Source organism: Phragmites australis, chromosome 8, assembly GCF_958298935.1.
Source record: "Phragmites australis chromosome 8, lpPhrAust1.1, whole genome shotgun sequence".
In the NCBI taxonomy this organism is placed as follows: Eukaryota; Viridiplantae; Streptophyta; class Magnoliopsida; order Poales; family Poaceae; genus Phragmites; species Phragmites australis.
In genome coordinates, this window is record NC_084928.1 from 21,967,426 (window position 1) to 21,985,203 (window position 17,778).

General features: G+C 41.4%; 1 protein-coding gene across 1 annotated transcript; it reads right to left on the minus strand.

Annotated features, from left to right (window-relative positions):
• Window positions 1-3,493: 3,493 nt before the first annotated feature.
• On the minus strand, window positions 3,494-15,167 carry LOC133925884 (uncharacterized). Its single transcript, XM_062371627.1, has 4 exons — window positions 15,059-15,167; window positions 14,722-14,928; window positions 14,446-14,604; window positions 3,494-3,720 (listed from the first exon to the last, which is right to left on the minus strand). Exons 1-4 carry the CDS (start codon window positions 15,068-15,070, stop codon window positions 3,661-3,663), a joined length of 438 nt encoding a protein of 145 aa, XP_062227611.1. The 5' UTR covers window positions 15,071-15,167; the 3' UTR covers window positions 3,494-3,660.
• Window positions 15,168-17,778: the final 2,611 nt, after the last annotated feature.

Genomic DNA, 17,778 nt, shown 5'->3' on the forward strand with positions numbered 1-17,778 from the left:
AAAATAACGCTTAGTCAAATGATCATCTTTAACAGTACTATTTACATGGTGAAGTGATAATATATGCAATGCTTAATTTGGTTTGTGTTGAAACATGGAAAAACTAGTCCCGGTTTACATGTTTTTAATGAGATATTCGAAAATTCATAAAATATTCATATCAAGTTAGATAAAAAATTATTTATAAAAAAATTATAGTTCTCGATGAGTTATACGACTTTCTAGCTGTCAACCTTTTTATTTGAAATTATTTTATACCCAAATAATTGTCAAAAGTTTCAGACAATAAAAGTTAAAAAGAAAAAAAAAATCCTATTATTCTCAGCAATCGGTGACATGTGAGATGTTAAGGAGGATTCATGCTAGGTGAGATGTCGTGGGTTCGACTCCCACAAACTACATATAGTATAGGGGTGGTATGGGTGATTTTTTTATTTTTTAGCTAAAAAATTTTGATTCAAGAATCGACACTGCACATAGTAAGGAGTCGTAGTGAAGCCAGTTATAAAATGGCAATTGTGACCTTTTATGTGGTAGTGAATGCTACCAGAAAGGTTTTCCTGTCAGGATGGCGTGTGCTCTTTCACTGTGCATCAGCGGCAGGAGCCGAGATGGAGGCGTGCAAACAAGGCTTGTCCCTCATCCATAGCTGGTTCTAGGGGCCAGTTAGTTTTAGAAACTAATTCCAACACATGCATAGCTCTGCTAGCAGGGTTGAAGGTCTGACCGATCCAGATTAGCAGGGGTCAAGACTGCAAGGACCTGATGAGCGCTTTGCGTCAAGCGAAGATCATCAAGGGAACAAGAGAGCAGATAGTGGCGGAACCAGGATTTAGTCACACCTTAAGCTAAATTTTAATAGTCTAGAACTAAGATCAATTTATACCCATAATACGACATAATAAAAGTATATCATAAATACATCCCTAACATAAAACTTAGTCTCAATAATTCAATACAACATAAAACTTACTCAATGATTCAATACATCATTAACATAAAACAGTGAGCAAAACAGAATCAACATAGCATGGGAAGTGTATGAAGTTTACATTTGTAAGAAACTACAACTTACCACTAGCACTGGATAGTTGTTTCTTACTGACCTCATCCCTTGAAAATATTCTAAAGTCTTCTCATCTTTAATGCATGCAAATATTCTCCTCTCAATATAACATAGCATGTGATGATTCAACCATTTATCATTCATCCTATTTCATAATTCAGTCTTAATAATGCTCATAGCTGAGAAGGCTCGTTCCACAATTGCGGTTTCCACCAACAAAATTAGAGCCAATTCAATAAGATGATATACCAATAGAACAACCATGTGTCTATCAGATTGAACCATCTTGACAGCAAGATTTCTAAGATCAATACAGTTTGTAAAATCTAGATCATTTTTAACATCAACAATAAATGTGCCAAGTTGGTCCCTAAAGACTACACAATCATATGCAGAAAGTCAGCGGTATATATCCTAGCAAGTTCAATTAACTTGTCTTCATCAAAGTTGGCAAAAGAATTTCTCGGATCAAGACAAGCAATGTGCCTCAATAAATGAGTAGATTTTTAAGCAAAACAATTGCTTAACTCAACAATAATTTGGTCATGCATGACAATAAATATTTCATGATTGAAATGATCATAGTAAATTGCCATCTTGCAGCAACGGTCCCTTGAATGACCCCTAACTGGTATTTCATCTGACATATTTGGCATACTGATATTATGATGGAGACAAAAGACTTTAACCTCTTCGAAAAGCTCATCCAAATATTGATTTCTTATGTTCTGAATTGTGTTCAATGCGGTCCCAATCAATCCTACAGCACAGACAATGTTTTAATCTTTCTTTTGCAAGCACTATGATCCATCATAGTCTGACCTAATATTCTAATCATAAGATGTAATATAAGTATGGATTCAAAACTCTTCATTTTTTCCAACAATAAGCTGATTGTGCTTGTGTTGAATAATAAGATGCCAATGTCTTAGTCCTCTTTATTCTGGATTTCTACTTTTCCGATTCCTACACAATAAATTGATAATAAAATTGCTTTAGAGAAGTTGAATATATGCCTCTGATCTCTATGGAGTACAAGAGAGGGATTAGGGAGTAGATTACTAACTGGCAGCAGCGCGACGCAACAAGAGTCAGGCTGGCAGTGGCACGGCGCAAAGGAGCTGAGGCACCGAGCGGTGGCACTGCACAAGCCGCAAGGGAAGGAATGGCGGCACGACGCAAGGATAGGAGCGCGGCGGCGCTGCACGAAGGGATCCGTTGTACGAGGTGGTGGCGGTGCAAGTGTGAGACGACATTAGCCTAGTAGAGTTTGTGTGGTGCGTTGGCCTTGGGCTAGGACGCTGCGTGGCTGCGCCATGAGCTGGGCTAGGGCCCTAGGCTGGACCACTAAGACATAACAAAATATCACATCAGGCTAGGTTTTTACTACATGGGCTATACTTTGGTGAAATTCCTACGCCCTGGGCTGAAACCAACCTTGCCATGGGCTTGGTTTTGCCGTGGAGCAGAATATTATAGCTCATGAGCTTGTGCAACACGCCAGCGAGTCAACAGCTTGTCGGTTTAGCTGGCGGGAGTGCCAAGTTGTATTGAGCATTTTGTAGTTGATGTTTGTAATCCTCCTTTATCTTAATAAATAACAGTTTTGTAAAATCTCAGTCGCCTGACGCCACCCATTAAATAAAGCTCTCTCGTTCTCCTCGGAAAAAAAAACTGAAACGTGCTTCTCATCATGTTGGAGCAATGGCAGTATGGCTGTGGAGCAATCCGGCATTAATCTGGGTGTTAGAGTTTTAACGGAAACATCACCAGAATCGACAATCTAAGTACAAGATCAATACACCAGACGTGATGTTTTTCAATGAGGTTCGGCTATCTTATCTATATTCTTGAAGCATGACTACGGATGTTTCTTTCCATATTATTTGCTGTCAACTGCAATTACAACGGTGTTACCTTCTATTTAAAGGTCTAGAAATAGGAGTCCGATTACAACTATATTCCTAATCATACCAAAATACAACTTAAATCTATCTATAATCAACTATGTACATATTCTAATATTGGGACCGAAAATGAACAAATAGAGTAGAGAACAAAGGAGGAACAACCAGGTAAGATAGGGATCCTTGGAATAGTCTCCAAAGGTGAGATCCACTTTCAAATATTGGGTAGCAACTAGATTCAGGGGGGCGGGGGGGGGGGGGGGGGGGAGGGCGGAGAAGAGAATTGAGAGACAGAGAGGTTGCAAATGGGAGAGCAGTGTGAGGGATTCGTGGCAGCCGCATCCTTCAGGAGTTGGCTGGATTCATGTGAAATTCTTTCACACCAACTAGGCCCTTAAAAACAAAATACGGAATTTCCCAGTCTATAAGTGGATTGGAGTCTGAAAAATAACTGCGTGGTACTTCACTGATAGTAGTAAAACGATTTTCTTCAAACTGTAGTGCAGGATATATTCCTCGGTACAAAGTTACAAAGAAATCATAATTAGTTGATAATAGCAAAACGATTTGGATTAAAAACATTAAAATGAAGGTGAACAGAACTAGAGAAAAAAATAACATTCACTCCCAGCGGGATCAATAATTATTTTCTGGACGGAAGATGGAAACATGCTACTTCGTGGTTCCTCAGGCAATGCAGTCCAGACCCACGCACCCAATCCACAGACTCCAGACCACCTTCCTCGCCTGAAAGTTTGACGAATAATTGTTGTAAGACCAGGTGAAGTTCAGCATTGCTGATTGACACAGTCTATCTAATTTTAAGATCACATATTCACATAAATAGTTATATAGAATCGAGAATGACGATAAGAGAGGTGAATAAGTGTCTCAACAATATTTCTTGCGAAATTGATAGTCTTCTCTTACTAGATCCCCCAACACACCTCTATAAAAGAATCACAACAGAACGTAATATAAATACATAGCGAAAAAATTACACCTATACAGAAAGTCCGGAAACTCTGAAGAAAGATCAAAAACCAAATTTGAAGATTCAACAAAAAATAGATCTCATAGTTGGAATCGAACATTAGATTTAACAACAAACCAATACATTACTCATCCCTATATAAATATTGAATCTCGAAAAAAGATCACTCAAGAATCAAGAGAAGAACACCGGGTGAAAAAGATCTCTAAGATGATGGTCTAAATGCAAGGAAATTCAAGACCCTATCACATATGTATGTGTGTGTGAATTTTATACCTTTAGCATCAAGAAGAACAACCTCCCAAAATGTTAAAATTTCAGCTAAAAAAATGAAAATCAACACTGAAGAGGAAAAACTTACACACAATGCAAGGGAACCATACGAGTGAAACTAGAAGGAGGGGAATTCAAGCATATGTAACAAAATAAACTTCATATCTCAAAGATGTTAACCCTATTTTAGACGGATTATAAATATTTTTCTCTCAAAATTCTTACCTATTACATAGGCTAAATACTCATCCTTCTCTCCTCTAAAACCCTAGCACAATACTCTCATATGGGTGGCACAAGGGGCTCAAATGGCTTGTTCATCCTCTCTCATATCCCTACCCCTCTATTTAGAGGTCTAGAAAATTTGACCCCTGAGTTTTCTAGCTTTTTTCCTAAATACTCCTCTCTTGTAGTATACTTCTACCTACCACCGAGGGTATATTAGACTATTTTCTTCTCCACTCATCGGACGGCCTCGATGCCTTCATAACTTGGCTTCGTCTCAATGGAAGCTTTACGATGATGCCATGTACTCCTCCAGTTCTCCCACGATTTTAAGGCCAAACCGTGAAACCCTAGCATGCTTATCAAAGCGTGACTAGCAGCCACTTGCTTCCATCTGAAGCAAGTACTCTGATGATGATGCGTATCCTTCATCTTGCAATCTTGACCGCCGACAAATCTCTTGCGCTTTCGATCCTTAGGATCGCCTTTCACTTGCACCGACATCCCCTTCGCTTGACTTTGTCAACACATCATCTTCATCCTTCGTTTCATGCTTTGCTTGACCTTCATGTGCACAACTAGGATCACCCTTGACTCCGCCCAGCCCTCCTTAGTTGTCTAGCACCAAGCACCCACTTAGCCAAGATCATCCGACGTTGACCGCCAAGTTATATCCGTCACCTTTCACCTTGAAACAAGCAAACACATTTCTCCATACTCCAAAATATCTCTAGATTAGCACAAAATCAAAAACTTCAACTCAGAACACAGTTTGCAGAAAATGTGAACACCGAATGTTCCAATGTGTTCTGCTCCAGAACACCGAACGATCCGGCGAGTGTAACACTATTTGTTCCAAGAAAAATTTACTCTCTGCAAGAAAAGGTCGGGTGAACACTTCTGGTGACCTCATGTCCATCACCGGATAATCGGGTGTGTGCTAATCTATCGGACCACCCTTCTGAAACCTCTCTGCAACAAAAGGTCTGGTGTATTCTCCGGTGGTCACAAACTCAACACCGGACTATACGGCGTGCATAATCAAACTTGGCACAAAAATCTCCTCTCTATAGAAAATACTCGGATGCTCTCTAACTCCATCACCGGACCATCCGATATTTGTTTCCATTTCTGCTTCAGCACTAAAAATGCTCCAGTGCTCACTTCACCGTAACACCGGACCATCCGGTGTGGTTAAAAACCCACACACCAGATGTTCCAGTGAGGCATAATCTCCTGCACTCTGAAACAGTATGCTCAAATTCAAACTTTGGTTAGTCATAAACAAGATCACACACAAACAAGCTCATGCCAATCAAAACCATTTCAAATCCAATGTTGTTAATGACTCATAACATGCAAACCAAGATACATTTCAACTTGGTTTCTCAATCTCCCTCTTGATGAGTGCATTGACAACCCTCAAAACACAAAGATTTGGGTATAAAGAATTGAAACACGTGCAAGTGACCAAAACTCGAGAAAGAATAAGAACCATATCACTTGGCATAAGAAAAATTGTAAAAGGCCAAAGAGAGGCAAATACAAATCACAAACCTCAAAAGAGCAAGAAAAACTCAAGGACTCAAAATAAATGCTCCCCCTGATGAATGTATATTTTTCATTTTTCTTTGAGGTTTGTTGCAAATATTCTCATTTTTGTGCATATGCTCTCTCCCTTTGGCAATGCAAACTTCAAGGATAAAACATTATGAACATGCAATCCTAAATGAGCTTTTACAAGTATACCACAAAACATTTGTGAGAGCTAGAAATGTCAAAGGGCTCCGGAAGGTAGAGCATGGAGCTCACAATCGCATAGAGGCTCAAAAAGAGATAGCGACACAAGAGCATAAAGCTTGACAAGCTAAACCTGAAGAATTAGTTGGCACATTTAATTTCACATAGCCGAATCATTTCCAAAGTGACCACCATATAAGCATCCACTCATACCGAGGCAATACAAGCATTAAGAACTAGCCAATTTCAACCTCAAACTAGATAAACAAGTGTTCATGACAATAGGCTTTGCAAACGCTCATATATGAAACTAAGGCTTAGGTTGATCAAGTGATTAAAAAGAATTTAACAGGTAGGCACATTTCTTTGAATTTTATTTTATCCTCAAGTTGCCTCTTATCCAAGCAAAGTGTCGTGCAACTAGGTTTGTCAAACACCTTGAGGCTTTAAGACAACCATATTGAATCACATTTTAGCACAAGACACTTGATTTTTCATGATTATTAAATTCGCACAAGTTACAAAGATGGTCACAATCAAGTTAAGTAGTGCCTTTACGACACAAGGAACACATGTTCCCCCAAGGTTCTATCATGAGTTAAACATTTAACAAAGACAGAAAACATAATGCAATATTTCCCAATTTACTGTCTTGAACCAAGAAGACCTAGAGCAAGATATTCATCAAACTAGCCTTAACACAAGCATTGACTAAGCCTAAGCAATTATGAACATGGTGATCAAGAATATAGCATTTCATAGCCTACATGATTCATAAAATTGCCAAATGTCATCTTAAAGAAAGTAAGCTTGCTTGAAATGTATCATGTCAAAGAATCAAGAAGAGTCTAAGATTAAAAGATTGCTCCACAAAACTACTCAACTTACTCCAAATTCAAGTCTAGAAATCGAAAATGTTAAAGACATACAAGTCAAAACTCAACTACTATGATTATCTTACATAAAGAAATTTAATGAAAATGCAACAAAAGTAGATAAAGTATATACAAAGGATAACTCCCCCTTACACAATGCCATAAGGATGACACACACCAAGCTCTTCTCTTGAATAGGTAAATCTTGTAGTATCTAAAGGCTTGGTGAATATATCGGCTAGCTGCTGTTGGGTATCTATGTAGCTCAACTCAATGTCTTTCTTCTCATTGTGGTTTCTTAGAAAGTGAAATCTTACATCTATGTGTTTGGTTCTGGAGTGTTAAACTGGGTTGTTGGCTAAGCTTATGGTACTGGTGTTGTCACACAAAATAGTGGCACACTCTTGAAATTCAATCAAAAATCCCTCAAAGTAGCAACCATCCACAAAATCTGTGAGCAACAGCTAGCAGTAGCTACATATTCAACTTCAGTAGTAAACTGCGCAATGCTAGACTGTTTGTAAGAAGAGTAACACACAAGAGAAGTACCTAAGAAGTGACAAGTACCATAGGTACTTTTCCTGTCAATTCTACAACCAGCAAAATCCGCATCCGAAAAACCTCAAAGAGAAAGCAAAGAGGAAGTAAAAAAACCAGAGCTCATACTTGAGAGTGTGCTTGAGGTACCTCAGAATGCGTTTCACTGCTTAATGGTGAGACGTCCTCGGTGAAGCCTGGAAGCGAGCACACAAGCAAACAGCAAAGTGGATGTCGGGTCTTATCGCTATCAATTATAGGAGAGAGCCGATCATGCTCATGTACTCTCGCTAGTCCACCTTCTTGCCATCTTCATCTGGATCAAGTACGATCGATGTAGCCATTGGTGTCGCCAAGGGCTTCGCATCGCTCATGTCGTACTTCTTTAACAAGTCCTTGGTCTACTTCGTCTGGTAGACAAATTTACCTTGCTTGCATTGCTTGATTTGCAGCCCAAGGAAGAAGTTGAGCTCGCCCATCATCGACATCTCTAACTCCATGCTCATAGTTTTTGCAAACTTGGCCATAAGTGCATGAGAAGAGCCACCAAAAATGGTATCATCAACATATATCTGAACAAGTAAGAAATCATTGCCATGCCTGAGAGTGAACGAAGTTTTATCAGTTGACCCCATCACATACTCATACTCTAGCAAGAAAGACCTATGCCTATCATACCAAGCACTAGGTGCCTGCTTAAGCCTATACAAAACCTTTATATGCTTGTAAACTCTATGTGGGTATTTCGGGTGCTTAAAACCTGAGGGTTGCTTAACATAGACCTCTTCCTAAATGAAACCATTTAGGAAAGCACTCTTGATATCCATTTGATACAACTCGAAACCTTTGAATACCGCGAATGCAAGAAGGATCCTAATGGATTCTAGCCTAGCTACAGGTGCAAAGATTTCTCCAAAGTCTATCCCCTCAACCTAAGTGAAACATTGTTGGTGCAGACTTGAAAGCAGCTAAAGTAGAAGTAGGCTGTTGGATCCTTTGCTAGAGTAGAAGAAGTAGGAGCCAGCTCTGGAGCAGGTGTGGTCGAGGGAAGCAGTGGATCATCCTCGTCATCACCAAGAGTTAGAAGGTCGCTATCTACAAAGATGCTTATGCTCATCTCCTGATCACTTGCAAACTCAAGACAAAACTAGCATAGGAGGTTGACTCATCAAAAATCACATCACAGGATTCCATGATGGTGTTAGTGTCAAGATTATAAACCCTGTAAGCATGACTATGAACAGAATACCCCAAGAAAATACCATCAGAAGAACATGACTCGAACTTGTCAAGATTGCCATGCTTTAGGATGAAGCACCGACACCCAAAAACTCTCAAAAACCTTCAACTTCATCCCAAAGTGCAACTCATAAGAAGTCAAATTCAAGATCAAGCGCAAGAAAATCTGATTTGAGATGTAGCACGCTATGCTAATGGCCTCAGCCCAGACTTTCTAGGAATCCTATGCTCATCGAGCATCGTCCTAACCATCTCAACCAAAGTCCTATTCGTTCTCTTAACCACGCCATTCTGCTGAGGAACGCGTGGGATAGAGAACTGATGCTCAATTCCATGCTCAAGATAGAAAGCATCAAAGAGATAGTTCTTGAACTCGGTGCCATTATCACTGCGAATTACTTTCAATGCACCTGGAAGTTCCTTGAACAATCTCAAAGCTAAGCTCCAAAAGTGTGAGAACACTTCATCCTTGCTCACAAGAAACAAGACCCAAGAGTAGCGAGAGAAATCATCAACAATAACAAGAACATACCGCTTATCACCCGCTGAACGAACTCGAGAAGGACCAATAGTGTCCATATAGAGAAGTTCTCCTAGTTATTCAGTCATCACCAGATTGACTGGTGGGTGGGAGGCAACAACCATCTTGCCATGTTGATAAGGAGCAAAAATAAGATTCTTCTCAAACTTGAGCTTAGGCAATCCTTGGATCAAGCCTAGGGCACTCAAACAAGTAAGTAAATCAAATCTCATGTGCCCTATCTCCTATGCCACATTCAAAGCTTAGAAGAAGGTTGAGCAATCATACAACGAGAAGAACCAAGAGACTCATAAAAATTAGTTTCAAAAACACTCCCAACTCGACAGATCTTGCAAATCAAAGTACCAGAAGAATCGAGAACTTGAGAAGTATCGCGTTTGAAACGCACTTCCAAGTCCTCATCCAATAACTGAGATACAGAGAGAAGGTTGTATCACAGATGCTCCATCAAAGCTATCCTTTAGAGTGAAACTCTTATTCACCCTTACCATACCTTTGGCTTTTGCCGTACCTTTTCGATCATCCCCGAATGTGATGTGTTCGTGTCGCTTCACGGGGGTGAGGCTGGAGAACCATAATGAATCTCTGGTCATGTGGCGTGAACAATCGGAGTCAATGAGCCACTTGTTCTCCAGGCCTTCGCCTGCCACCTACATATGAGAAGAATAATAGGTGGATGGTTTAGTACTGGGGTTAGTCAAAACCTCTTGGTAATCCAGTATTGGGTCATCCGCCCTAAAGTGGTAAAAGCAGGTGCAGGTAAAACAGGTCTAGTAAGCTGAGGGTGAGTACCACGATGAGGAAAATGTGGTCAGTTAAAGAACTGGACTCAAAGCCACTTACACGTGGACCAAAACCATATGAGTAAAATCCACGCTGGGCAACACCTCTAGGAAGAGATTGAAAAGCGCTAGGGACTCGTGAATGGAAGCAAGGAAAAGACTCATGTACACCAACAGAGGGGTGGTATATGTCCCGAGTGCTCCACTCCCACTCACGCCGCTCATCTCTCCTATAGTGAAAGCAAAACCCAACCAAGTGACCCTCTCCCTGGTAGTAGGTATAGTGGTACTCTCAGGAACACGTCTGTCGATCACTCGGGGCTCTCTCACATGCTCTCTCATCTTAGGTTGTGGAGCTCTTTTGGGTTGTGATGCGGGTTTATTCTTTGTGAGTTGAGGAATGAGATTCTTGATGGGTTGTGGTGTGGTATTGATTTTGGACTTCTCAACTTCTATGGTAGTAAGTGTGGTGAACACAGTCTTACTCTCCCCATTGTAAGCCACCCTCTCAAAATCCAACCTAAGAGCCAAAACTGCCTTATTAGCATACATCTTGGTCTTAGCCAAGATCAAATTAATTCTCCCTTTGCCCTCTGAGCACTTCTCCAGCAGAGAAAGGATGTACTCATTTTCAGTCAAAAGCTTTTGAACTTGCCCTCTATCCTGGCTGAGTTTGTGTTGAAAGATGGTGTAGGTGGAACAATTTGACTGCACATCCTTAGAACTCCCAGCACTCTCCAATCTAGACTCTAGCTCCTTCAGGCGCTTGTCTTTCAGTTCAACATCCTTTGCAAGCAAAGAGCAATTCTTACAAGCACCTAAGAGAGTAGACCTAGACTCCTCCTCAAGGAGCTTCTTCTCGGCACTCTCAAGCTGATTGGTGGCTTGAGCGTGCACATTATGAAGCTCAGCAAGTTCAGCCATGACAATCAGGAAACTTTCACACTCCTCAACATTGGGTCTAGACCTAAGCAATGTAAGTTCAGTAGAGACAGACTCATACTTAGGCCTAAGATCCTTTAAATCACGCACAACTTTCTTAAGTAACATATCCTGACTAACGAGAGCATCATTCAAGGTATCGACTTGGATGGAAAGCTTGTCGTAGGAAGGCAATCCCTTGGAAGGATCCAGTTCAGGGTCGTTGTCATCGTTGTCATCCACCATAAAGCAGAGGCCAATGAAGTCCTTGGCCTTCTTCTTGTTCTTTGCTTGCAGTTCATCCTCCTCTGAGCTCTCCTATGAGTTGGAAGAGGTGTCGATGTCACTGAGAGCCACCACGAACGACCTAGAAGCCTCCATAGCCATCTTCTTAGCCATCTTGGCATGGTTCTTCTTGAAGAAGGGCTTCTTGTTCTTCTTCTTGTGCTTGTTGTAATCGTGGTCGTCGTCCTCCCTCTTCTTGAGCTTGGGGCAGTCCATCTTGAAGTGGGTAGTGTCACCACACTCAAAGCAGGCACGTGAACCATCCTTCCTCCGGTCTCGGTGATGGTTGTAGAAGCGGGTGAACTTCTTCACAATTAGCGCAAGGTCTTCATCATCCAGTACGTTCACCTACTCCTCTGTGACAGAAACTAAGGAAGACAAAGCAAATCTACTCGATGAAGTGTTAGCACAAGAAAAGCCAACTACATACTGATTGCCACCACCAAGTCCGGAAAGCAACATCATGTTCTGAGACAAAGGATTTTTGAGATCGATTCGAGATGCCTTAGCTATCTCGGTGGACTTGAGCTTGCTGAAGAGCTTATCACAAGTCAACGTGTCGTAACTTGGAGACTCTTCAATGCTCAAGATCTTCACTTCCCATATGCTACGGTCAAGATCATAGAGAAGCTTGATCGCTCTCTTATGGTTAGAATAGCGCAAAACACCAATTGATTGAAGATTACTAACAATTCCATCAAAGCTAGTAAACATCACATCCAAAGACTCTTCAGGGCCTTGCAGAAATATTTGGTATTCTTGGTTGTATGTGCTTTGGTATCTGGCTTTAATCTGATTAGTACCTTCATGAAAGACACTCAGAGTATTCCAGATTTCTAGGCAGTATGGAGGTGCTAGACTTTGTCAAACTCATTCCGACTTAGGCTAGTGAACAAAATATTTCTGACCTTGTTATTGGCCTTATATTTTTCAATTTCAACCTGAGACGTGCGAGCAATAGAGATCTTATAGTTGGAATCAACTACTTTCTATATTGCACTTCCTTAGCTCAGAAGATAAGCCTTCATACGCACCTTCCAGTATGAAAAATTACGGCCATCAAACAGCGGAATCTTCTCACTTCTCTCCATGTCGCCTACGGATCACAAAGTTGGTTAAGGTCAACAAGTGATCAAACCGACTTTTATACCAGTTGTAGGATCAAGAGTGGTGACTAGAGGGAGGTGAATAGGTGCCTCAACAAATTTCTTGTGAAATTGATAGCCTTCTCCTATTTGATCACCTAATGCACATCTATAAGAGAATCATAATAGAATGCAACACAAATACGCAGTAGAAAAACTACACCTACCCAGAAAGTTTGGAGACTCTAGGGAAACATCAAAAAACAAACTTGAAGATTCAACAAAAAGTGTATCTCATGGTTAGAATTGAACACTAGGTTCCATAGCAAACCAATCCATGAATCATCCCCACACAAAAGTTGAATCTCAAAAAAAGATCACTCAAGGATCAAGAGAAGAACACTGGGTCAAGAAGATCTCTAAGATGATGGTCTAAAGGCAAGAGAATTCAAGACCCTATCACATATGCATAGGTATATGAATTTTGTACCTTTAGCATCCAGAAGAACAACCTCCCAAGGTGTTAACATTTCAGCTCAAAAAGAAAAACAAAAATCAACACCGAAGAGGAAAAACTTACATACAAGGCAAGGGAACCAAGAGAGGAAAAACTAGGAGGGGAATTTAAGCATACATAACAAAATAAACTTTATTACTCAAAGAGGTCAGCCCTATTTTAGATGGATTATGAAGATTTTTCTCTCAAAACTCTCACCTATTACATAGGCTAAGTACTCATCCTCCTCTCCTCTAAAACCCTAGTATAATACTCTCATATGGGTGGCACAAGGGGCTCAAATGGCTGGTTCATCCTCTCACATAGCCCTACCCCTCTATTTATAAGCCTAAGTTTTCTAGATTTTTTTCAAAAATACCCCTCTTTTATAGTACATACCTACCTAGCATCAAGGACATTTTAGTCCATTTTCTTCTCCATTCAACAGATGGCCTCGACGCCTTCACGACTTGCTTTGCCTCGACGTAAGCTTTGCGATGATGCCACGTACTCTTCCTGTCCTCCCACGGTTTTGAGGCCAAACCGCGAATCCCTAGCGTACTTCTCAAAGTGTGACTAGCTGCCATTTGCTTCCATTCTATTCCAAAAAAATTTTCTCTCTGCAGGAAAAAGTCCGATGAAAGCTTCCAGTGATCTCATGTCCATCACCAGATAATCCAACATATTTCAATCCACCGAATCACCCTTTTGCAACCTCTCTGCAAGAAAAGGTTCGGTGCATTCTTCGATGTTCACAAACTCAGCACCAGACTATCCAACGTACATAATCAAACTTGCTCTCTGTAGAAAATACTCTGACGCTCTCTAAGTCCATCACCGGACCATCCGGTGTTTGTTTCTATTTCTGCTTTAGCACAAGAAATACTTCGGTGCTCACTTCACCGTAACACTGGACTATCCGGTGTGGTTAAAAACCCACACACCGGATATTCCGGTGAGACATAATTTCCTAAACTCTAAAACAATCTGTTCCAATTAAAACTTTGGTTAGTTATAAACTAGATCACGTACAAATAAGCTCATACCAATCAAAATCATTTCAAATTCAACATTGTCAATAACTCATTACATGCAAACTAAGACATAGGCCTATCTGATGTCGTCAAAAACCCATACACCGGATGTTTCGGTGAGATATAATTTCCTAAACTCTGAAACAATCTACTCCCATTAAAATTTTGGTTAGTCATAAATTAGATCACGCATAAACAAGCTCACACCAATCAAATCATTTCAAATCCAACGTTATCAATAACTCGTCACATAAAAATCAAGATATATTTCAACTTTATTTCTCAATAGTTTACCTACCAAGTGCATTCATGCCTCCGATTGTGTAAAACATAAATAAACCGATATTCAGCTAGCAATAAAAGGGAGTGTATTTCTACCTTTCCGATTGTGTAAAACATAAATAAACCGATATTCAGCTAGCAATAAAAGGGAGTGTATTTCTACCTTTCGGGGTTTTGGGTATAGCAGCGGTTGGGGCACCTTGTACAGGTCCTCATCCACAGCCATACGCTTCATTGCGTAGGCTCCTCCAACTTCAACTTGCACGCCGCCGTCCTGCAGCTCGCCGCCACTGCAGTGCTTCTCCACTTCCCTCCTTATCACCTGACACAATACTACACAAAGTTAGTGAACTCCAAAGAAAAGATTAATAGATTAACTATATGAATCAACAAAGTTACGTGATGCATGCAAAACCACCGGAGATGCTCTCCTAGCTACCTTTATCTGGGCCGGCTTGCGTTTAAAAGAGGAGCTCTTGACCAAGACAAGCTGTTCGCCGCCGGGAACGCCCTTCTCGCCGTCGCCGTGGCGGTTCCAGCGCTTCATCAGCCTTGCCTGCATGGCCGAGTCGAAGTACTGCGTGATGGACAGATCGTTGCAGTAGTTCCACACCCCAAACGCCGGGATCTGGCACCCCATCATCTTCTGCAGTTATAAAACATACCCACAGTCACACAGACAAATGGTGAAATACTAATAATTCGGTGTCTAGTACGTAGAGAACTGAAGAAACACGCTACCAGTGTGTGCTTTACTCATTCTTTTTGGGACTCACCTCCATCTCCATGTCGTCGGATCTGTTTTTTTTTCTTTTTCTGCAGAGCTGTAGATCGAGGAATGGATGAGCTAAGCTGGTCAGGTCATATAACGACCGAGCTAGCAGTAGCAGGTGCAGCAGAAAGGCAGTGATGCAGCGTGCAGATTTATATGGACGAGCATTTTGTCGTGGCGGTGCGAGGGGAGGAGGGCATGCAGGGGGAGCGTCTGCCATTAATTGCAACGTAAACGGCAGGGAGCAAAAGGCTGGACGACAGAAGGAAATTAAGCAACGACAAATATATAGTGATATAACTGCATGCAGATCTGCTGAACGATATGGATACGTATCCTACTGCACAGAAGTAATGCAAAGTGTAATGAAGGGGGTGATGGGGCAAGCTCAAATCGACTTGTCTCAATCCAATTGACTCATCTCAATCCAAACAACAGGCTAATAATCAATTTTACATCAAAAAAAAAATCGCTTAACATCACACAAAACATCGATTTATCAGTGTCGGTTTCATTATCAATCTAGCACAAATCACAGCAAACAGAGAAGGGTCGTCCGCACAGGGCCGCTGCACGCGAACGCCAGCACGCCAGCTAGGTCCCCTTGCTACAAAGTCGCGGCAGGAGGAGGCACGGAAGGAGACCCCGTCGCGGCTTGGGACCACGAGGCCCAGCGCGGCCAGGCGTGTGGCTGGATGAGCGGCGCGGCGAGACCAACCCCGCAGTGTCTCGGTTGACACCGAGCTCCATGCCATGGCCAGGTGCGTCGCTCGACAGAGCCGCCGCCACCAAGCTCTGCAGAGCCATGGCCAAGTGCAAAGGAGCCAGCCGCCCTGTAGCGTTGTGCCCAAAGCCTCCATCCACGCCTTGAGAAACATCGAGACGATGGACTGCGTGGACGACGACCGGCTACTCCAGTGACCTCGTGGTTCGTCCGATGAACCGAGCGAACCAAACTCAAGAAACTCCATGCTAGACGCAAAGAAAACTAGATCTATACTACTGCTATAGAAAAGGCAGGTCCTTCCACCTGCATATCGCTGGCGGTGAGCCGGAGATGGATAGGAGGGGTCGTATCCAGCTAGAGTAGAGAGAGAGGCTACTAAGAGGCGTGTCTACTAGAGTAGAGATAGAGGCTATTTTTTGTGGTGGAGGACGCATGAGGAAGAGATAAGGTCAGAGCCGAACAGACATGATGGGCGAGCCGAAACGCGATTCAAGTAAAAATTCAGGTTCGGTACCTTAAGTGTTGATTGCAATTGGAACCTGCACTGATAACTGACTATCAGTGCTGGTTTATAACATGAATCGGCACTGATAGTCGGTATCAGTGCCGGTTCTTAACTCCTCAGTCATTTTTTGGGCGCAGGAGATTAAGAACCGGTACTGCTACATTTTCAGTGGCGGTTTTTGTACAACCGACACTGATAAGATGCTACTTATGACATGTTATGTAGTAGTGGGTACATTTTAATGTCTCCACCTGATTCCAAATATAAGTCCATTAGGACATTGAAATAGTCTTTAATACGACACTTTGACTAGCGGTACATATGAAAATACTATTTTAATTAAAAGAGTTATATATTATGAAAATATTTTTCCTAATGAATCTAGAAATATCAATCTTATGTTGTCTAACTATGTGGTTTTTTATATATTGATGGTTAATCAGAGGTAGTACTTTTTAAGTCCATTTCTTGCGCATTTCAATATGTAATTGATATTCACCATTTTAATAACTTTTTTACAATGAAATCACCAATCTCACATTGGCTTTAGCTATTTTATAGATCGGCAAAAAATCGATAGTGAATGGGTCGAGTCTGAAGGATGGAGCTTTTCGTTCTAGTAAGTTCATGAAATATTACTATTGATTGTTTTTTTGCTTCAACAAGGTTCTCGAGTCCATTGATGGAAGCATGGACAAACACAAGTCTTCTTGCGGTGCCTGGTGAGCATCCATCATCCATGCATGCAACCCGGTCCATACCTAATAAATACGAGGCCGTGAACCGCGATGCAGAAACTGGCAGTGGCGCCGCACCCGCCGCTCCCTTCTAGAAAGGCTCCAACACTCTTTTCATGGCCCACGACAGTTAAAACGAGCCAGGGGAGATGTGTGAATAGTCAGTGTAGCACTCATGCTATGATAGAAATTATAGAACCTGAATATGTACCGGAAGGAAATATATGACGCCAAATCATGTCGTGCATGATCTTTGTCATATTTTTAAAAAATAATGATCTATGTCGTATACACTCGATCCATCCTTTCTCCTATTATTGTTGTTTTAATCACGTCAAGCGTACTGCAGTCCAACAAGGACCGATTGCTTTGAACAAAATGCGCCAAAGATAGGCAGCTGCAAAGATGATTATATCGGGGTAAAGTTTATGAGAAAAAAAACAAATAGCACTAGAGTTCATGATTATTTAAAATTGCCAAGCCTTTCTAGCACAGAGTCACATTTCGGTTTTTCTAGGCCCTTCATGTTTAGCATAGGAACTTGATTTAAGATTGAAAAGAGAAACACGAGATTTGGAGTGCCAGAACTTGTCTCGTAGCATGTTATGACGCCAAAATGGTGATTCTTTAGCTTCATTGGAGCTACCAATGAGCATTAGAATAAGAGCTTCATTGTAGGACTGGAAAGAGAAACGGAAGCAGATTTGGTATGTCAGATCTTGTCTCGTATGTCATGGCGTCAAACTGGTAATCAG

What these genes read in the sequence shown, in the direction of transcription:
- LOC133925884 (XM_062371627.1), bottom strand. An exon ending in GCAAGCCGGCCCAGATAAAG is followed by an intron (nt 14,605 to 14,721) that starts GTAGCTAGGAGA and finishes GTATTGTGTCAG; the next exon opens with GTGATAAGGAGGGAAGTGGA. An exon ending in TATACCCAAAACCCCGAAAG is followed by an intron (nt 3,721 to 14,445) that starts GTAGAAATACAC and finishes TCAAACTTTCAG; the next exon opens with GCGAGGAAGGTGGTCTGGAG.